The 7,374-nt window shown below is 49.8% G+C and overlaps 1 protein-coding gene across 1 annotated transcript in view; it reads left to right on the forward strand.

The window, feature by feature from the left end:
- LOC135535363 (ras-associating and dilute domain-containing protein-like) overlaps positions 1 to 5,524 on the forward strand; it is a gene marked incomplete at its 5' end in the record, with an annotated part of 8,424 nt that extends 2,900 nt beyond the window's left edge. The window contains one exon of the mRNA XM_064962022.1: positions 5,493 to 5,524. Coding sequence (XP_064818094.1) covers positions 5,493 to 5,524 — 32 coding nt within the window. The remainder of the gene's footprint in view (positions 1 to 5,492) is intronic.
- Positions 5,525 to 7,374: the final 1,850 nt, after the last annotated feature.

Raw genomic sequence — 7,374 nt, forward strand, 5'->3', positions numbered from 1 at the left:
AGTGACCAGTCTGTCTAGTCAGTCTAGGATACATCAGTGTTAGAGGAGAGACTAGTGACCCGTCTGTCTGGAGAGACTAGTGACCCGTCTGTCTAGTCAGTCTAGGATACATCAGTGTTAGAGGAGAGACTAGTGACCAGTCTGTCTAGTCAGTCTAGGATACATCAGTGTTAGAGGAGAGACTAGTGACCCGTCTGTCTGTCAGAGGATACATCAGTGTTAGAGGAGAGACTAGTGACCAGTCTGTCTAGTCAGTCTAGGATACATCAGTGTTAGAGGAGAGACTAGTGACCAGTCTGTCTAGTCAGTCTAGGATACATCAGTGTTAGAGGAGAGACTAGTGACCCGTCTGTCTGGAGAGACTAGTGACCAGTCTGTCTAGTGAGCCATCTGTCTGGAGGATACATCAGTGTTAGAGGAGAGACTAGTGACCCTAGTCTGTCATCAGTGTTAGAGAGACTAGTGACCCGTCTGTCTAGAGAGACTAGTGACCCGTCTGTCTAGAGGAGGAGTGAGTCTGTCTGGAGAGACTAGTGACCAGTCTGTCTAGTCAGTCTAGGATACATCAGTGTTAGAGGAGAGACTAGTGACCAGTCTGTCTAGTCAGTCTAGGATACATCAGTGTTAGAGGAGAGACTAGTGACCCAGTCTGTCTGGAGAGACTAGTGACCAGTCTGTCTAGTCAGTCTAGGATACATCAGTGTTAGAGGAGAGACTAGTGACCCGTCTGTCTGGAGAGACTAGTGACCCGTCTGTCTAGTCAGTCTAGGATACATCAGTGTTAGAGGAGAGACTAGTGACCAGTCTGTCTCTAGTGACCCGTCTGTCTGGAGAGACTAGTGACCCGTCTGTCTAGTCAGTCTAGGATACATCAGTGTTAGAGGAGAGACTAGTGACCCGTCTGTCTGGAGAGACTAGTGACCCGTCTGTCTAGAGAGACTAGTGACCCGTCTGTCTGGAGAGACTAGTGACCCGTCTGTCTAGTCAGTCTAGGATACATCAGTGTTAGAGGAGAGACTAGTGACCCGTCTGTCTGGAGAGACTAGTGACCCGTCTGTCTGGAGAGACTAGTGACCAGTCTGTCTAGTCAGTCTAGGATAAATCAGTGTTAGAGGAGAGACTAGTGACCCGTCTGTCTAGTCAGTCTAGGATACATCAGTGTTAGAGGAGAGACTAGTGACCAGTCTGTCCCGTCATGTCTGGAGAGACTAGTGACCAGTCTGTCTAGTCAGTCTAGGATACATCAGTGTTAGAGGAGAGACTAGTGACCAGTCTGTCTAGTCAGTCTAGGATACATCAGTGTTAGAGGAGAGACTAGTGACCCGTCTGTCTGGAGAGACTAGTGACCAGTCTGTCTAGTCAGTCTAGGATACATCAGTGTTAGAGGAGAGACTAGTGACCCAGTCTGTCTGGAGAGACTAGTGACCAGTCTGTCTGGAGAGACTAGTGACCCTTCTGTCTGGAGAGACTAGTGACCAGTCTGTCTAGTCAGTCTAGGATACATCAGTGTTAGAGATATAGACTGAGCAATGCGGCAGCAAACGTTTGATCAGTGACTATTACATGGATTCAATACACAGATAGATTCCATCTGTTAGCAACCTTCCCCATCACACAGTGGTGACAGTTCAGTCATCATAGCAGTAACACACCCTCCACGTCCCATCACACAGCGGGGACAGTTCAGTCATCATAGCACTAACACACTCCTCCACGCCCATCACACAGCGGGGACAGTTCAGTCATCATAGCACTAGTGACACACTCCTCCACGCCCATCACACAGCGGGGACAGTTCAGTCATCATAGCACTAACACACTCCTCCACGTCCCATCACACAGCGGGGACAGTTCAGTCATCTAGCACTAACACACTCCTCCACGCCCATCACAGGAGGGGTGACAGTTCAGTCATCATAGCACTAGAACACACTCCTCCACGCCCATCACACAGTTAGAGGAGGACAGTTCAGTCATCATAGCACTAACACACTCCTCCACGCCCATCACACAGCGGGGACAGTTCAGTCATCATAGCACTAACACACTCCTCCACGCCCATCACACAGCGGGGACAGTTCAGTCATCATAGCACTAACACACTCCTCCACGCCCCATCACACAGCGGGGACAGTTCAGTCATCATAGCACTAACACACTCCTCCACGCCCATCACACAGCTGGGGACAGACCCATCTGTCTATCATAGCACTAACACACTCCTCCACGCCCATCACACAGCGGGGACAGTTCAGTCATCTAGGATACAGCACTAGAGGAACACAGTGACCTCCACGCCCATCACACAGCGGGGACAGTTCAGTCATCATAGCACTAGAGGAACACACTCCTCCACGCCCATCAGTGTTAGAGGAGGACAGTTCAGTCATCAGTCTAGCATCTAACACACTGACCTCCACGCCCATCACACAGTGGTGACAGTTCAGTCATCATAGCATACACACTCCTCCACGCCCATCACACAGTCTGGAGAGACAGTTCAGTCATCATAGCACTAACACACTCCTCCACGCCCATCACACAGCGGTGACAGTTCAGTCATCATAGCACTAGGACAGACTCCTCCCGTCCCATCACACAGCGGTGACAGTTCAGTCATCATAGCACTAACATCAGTCCTAGAGGACGCCCATCACACAGCGGTGACAGTTCAGTCATCATAGCACTAACACACCCGTCCACGCCCATTACACAGTGGTAGGACCAGTCATCATAGCACAGTGTTAGAGGAGAGACTCCTCCAGTCTGTCCATTACACAGTGGTAACCAGTCATCAGAGGAGCACTAACACACTTCTCCACGCCCATTACACAGTGGTAACCAGTCATCATAGCACTAACACACTCCTCCACGCCCATCACACAGTGGTAACCAGTCATCATAGCACTAACACACTCCTCTAGGACGCCCATCAGTGTTACAGAGGGGACAGTCTGTCTAGTCATCATAGCATCAGTGTTAAGACACTCCTCCACGCCCATCACACAGCGGGGACAGTGACCAGTCTGTCTAGCAGTCTAGGATACACAGTGTTAGAGGAGAGCCCAGTGACACAGTCTGGGGACAGTTCAGTCATCATAGGATACATCACACCTCCTCTAGTCAGCCCATCACAGTGTTAGCGGGGACAGTTCAGTCATCATAGCACTAACACTAGTGACCAGTCCAGTCAGTCTAGGATACACACAGAGGGGACAGTTCAGTCATCAGTAGGATACATCTAGGACACACTCCTCCAGTCGTCCCATCACACAGTAGAGGGTGACAGTTCAGTCATCTAGCACTAACACACTCCTCCAGGCCCATCACACAGCGGGGACAGTTCAGTCATCATAGCACTAACACACTCCTCCACGACCCATCACACAGTCTGTCTGGACAGTTCAGTCATCATAGCACTAACACACTCCTGAGGACGCCCATGACACAGTCTGTCTGGGGACAGTTCAGTCATCATAGCACTAGGATACATCCTCCACGCCCATCACACAGCGGGGACAGTTCAGTCTGTCTATCAGTCAGGATACACAGTGTTAGATCAGAGCACTAACAGTGACTCCTCCACGCCCATCACACAGCGGGGACAGTTCAGTCATCATAGCACTAACACACTCCTCCACGCCCATCACACAGTGGGACAGTTCAGTCATCATAGCACTAACACACTCCTCCACGCCCATCACACAGCGGGGACAGTTCAGTCATCATAGCACTAACACACTCCTCCACGCCCATCACACAGTGGTGACAGTTCAGTCATCATAGCACTAACACACTCCTCCACGCCCATCACACAGTGGTGACAGTTCAGTCATCATAGCACTAACACACTCCTCCACGCCCATCACACAGCGGGGACAGTTCAGTCATCATAGCACTAACACACTCCTCCACGCCCATCACACAGCGGTGACAGTTCAGTCATCATAGCACTAACACACTCCTCCACGCCCATCACACAGCGGGGACAGTTCAGTCATCATAGCACTAACACACTCCTCCACGCCCATCACACAGCGGGGACAGTTCAGTCATCATAGCACTAACACACTCCTCCATGCCCATCACACAGTGGGGACAGTTCAGTCATCATAGCACTAACACACTCCTCCACGCCCATCACACAGCGGGGACAGTTCAGTCATCATAGCACTAACACACTCCTCCACGCCCATCACACAGCGGGGACCAGTCATCATAGCACTAACACACTACTCCACGCCCATCACACAGCGGGGACAGTTCAGTCATCATAGCACTAACACACTCCTCCACGCCCGTCCTATCCCTCCTCTCTCCATGTTACAGTGTTCATGGAAATACTGTATACTGACTCGGCTCTGGGTGCTGGCGAGCAGGGTGTGTATACCAGTGATGTAGTCAAGTCACTAAACTTCCAGTCCAAGTCCAGTCCAAAATCTCTAACATTTGAGTCCAAGTCCGAGAGAAAGCAAAGTAGGGCTAGAAAGATAAGTAGGGCCAGAAAGCTAAGTAAGGCTATAAAGCTAAGTAGGGCCAGAAAGCTAAGTAGGGTTAGAGCTAGAAAGCTAAGTAGGGCCAGAAAGCTAAGTAGGGCCAGAAAGCTAAGTAGGGCCAGAAAAGGCTAAGTAGGGCCAGAAAGCTAAGTAGGGCCAGAAAGCTAATTAGGGCCAGAAAGCTAAGTAGGGCTATAAAGCTAAGTAGGGTTAGAAAGCTAAGTAGGGCCAGAAAGCTAAGTAGGCTAGAAAGCTAAGTAGGGCCAGAAAGCTAAGTAGGGCCAGAAAGCTAAGTAGGGCCAGAAAGCTAAGTAGGGCCAGAAGGCTAAGTAGGGCCAGAAAGCTAAGTAGGGCCAGAAGGCTAAGTAGGGCCAGAAGGCTAAGTAGGGCCAGAAAGCTAAGTAGGGCCAGAAAGCTAAGTCGGGCCAGAAGGCTAAGTCGGGCCAGAAGGCTAAGTAAGGGCCAGAAAGCTAAGGCCAGAGGCTAAGTAAGGGCCAGAAGGCTTAGTAGGGCCAGAAGGCTAAGTAGGGCCAGAAAGCTATGTAGGGCCAGAAAGCTAAGTAGGGCCAGAATGCTAAGTACAGCTAGACTGCTTATATTGTAGTTATCTAATGCAAGGAAGAGAGACTTTCTGACAACACAGTCGCCAATCGTCGAGTCGAGTCACGGAAATCGTGATTTGTGTCAAATAAGTCCTGGATTCAGGTACTACAACACTGCTGTACCCACTCTGTGTGTGTGTATCTCACAGCGCTGAGTTAACGGATAAGGTGCTCACCAAACTATGTTGCCAAACCTTACATCTTAAAGGGGGAATGCACTATGCTTACCGTGTTCACACACGCCAGCACCACAGACCCTTAGTGTGTTTTTCTAACGAACCAAATCCGTGTTCTCCTTAGCGTGTTCTTAGCATGTGCATGCCAGACTGTACCATGTATGTGTAGTGTCTGGGGGTGTTTCTGAGACACCCTCTGCCCTGTCCTTCCGTCGTAGGACCCAAAACACCCCCTTCCTCGCAGCTCTAATGGTCCGGTCTGGCCTAGGTAGAATCATCTCCTCCCCTCTGCGTTCCGGCCGGGTGGTACAGCCCAACACCCTGGCTCTAAAGGTGGGCGTAGGGCCGGGTGGTACAGCCCAACACCCCTGGCTCTAAAGGTGGGCGTGGCCACAGGTAGGGTGTCTGTCACCTGTCACCTGGCTGTCTGTCTGTCATCACCCGCGGAGACTATCTGGAATGGCTCGAGAACCCCCCCCCCCCGTCACCCCCCCATCCCCCCCCTCTGCCTCCGCGTCGCCTAAAACCCTGTCAACCCATCCACAACATCACTACATTCTACAGGACCACATTCTACAGCTCAGTGTATATAGTCTCTGTCTCTGTGTCTGCCTAAACCCTGTCAACCCATCCACAACATCACTACATTCTACAGCTCAGGTTCTACAGGACCACATTCTACAGCTCAGTGTATATAGTCTCTGTCTCTGTGTTGCCTAAACCCTGTCAACCCATCCACAACATCACTACATTCTGCTAAGGACCACATTCTGACCACATTCTACAGCCAGTGTATATAGTCTCTGTCTCTGTGTTGCCTAAACCCTGTCAACCCATCCACAACATCACTACATTCTACAGCTCAGTGTATATAGTCTCTGTCTCTGTGTTATGTGGTTGCTATGGGTGTTGTCTCTGTGTTATGTGGTTGCTGTGGGTCTTGTCTCTCTGTTATGTGGTTGCTATGGGTCTTGTCTCTGTTATGTGGTTGCTAAGGGTCTTGTCTCTCTGTTATGTGGTTGCTATGGGTCTTGTCTCTCTGTTATGTGGTTGCTATGGGTCTTGTCCCTGTTATGTGGTTGCTATGGGTATTGTCTCTGTTATGTGGTTGCTATGGGTATTGTCTCTGTTATGTGGTTGCTAAGGGTCTTGTCTCTGTGTTATGTGGTTGCTATGGGTCTTGTCTCTGTTATGTGGTTGCTTTGGGTCTTGTCTCCGTTGTTATGTGGTTGCTGTGGGTCTTGTCTCTGTTATGTGGTTGCTGTGGGTCTTGTCTGTGTTATGTGGTTGCTGTGGGTCTTGTCTCCGTGTTATGTGGTTGCTATGGTGTTGTCTCCGTGTTATGTGGTTGCTATGGGTCTTGTATCTGTGTTTTGTGGTTGCTATGGGTCTTGTCTCTGTGTTATGTGGTTGCTATGGGTGTTGTCTCTGTGTTATGTGGTTGCTATGGGTGTTGTCTCTGTGTTATGTAGTTGCTATGGGTCTTGTCTCTGTGTTTGTGGTTGCTATGGGTCTTGTCTCTGTTATGTGGTTGCTATGGGTCTTGTATCTGTGTTATGTGGTTGCTAAGGGTCTTGTCTCTGTGTTATGTGGTTGCTATGGGTGTTGTCTCTGTGTTATGTGGTTGCTATGGGTCTTGTCTCTGTGTTATGTGGTTGCTATGGGTCTTGTCTCTGTGTTATGTGGTTGCTGTGGTTCTTGTCTCTGTGTTATATGGTTGCTATGGGTGTTGTCTCTGTGTTATGTGGTTGCTATGTATCTTGTCTCTGTGTTATGTGGTTGCTATGGGTCTTGTCTCTGTGTTATGTGGTTGCTGGTGGGTGTTGTCTATGTGTTATGTGGTTGCTGTGGGTCTTTTCTCTGGTGTTATGTGGTTGCTGTGGGTCTTGTCTCGTGTTATGTGGTTGCTTTGGGTCTTGTCTCTGTGTTTGTGGTTGCTGTGGGTCTTGTCTCTGTGTTATGTGGTTGCTGTGGGTCTTGTCTCTCTGTTATGTGGTTGCTGTGGGTCTTGTCTCTGTTATGTGGTTGCTATGGGTCTTGTCTCTGTTATGTGGTTGCTATGGGTCTTGTCTCTGTTATGTGGTTGCTGTGGGTCTTGTC

The sequence above is a fragment of the Oncorhynchus masou genome, unplaced genomic scaffold (assembly GCF_036934945.1).
Source record: "Oncorhynchus masou masou isolate Uvic2021 unplaced genomic scaffold, UVic_Omas_1.1 unplaced_scaffold_486, whole genome shotgun sequence".
NCBI lineage: Eukaryota > Metazoa > Chordata > Actinopteri > Salmoniformes > Salmonidae > Oncorhynchus > Oncorhynchus masou.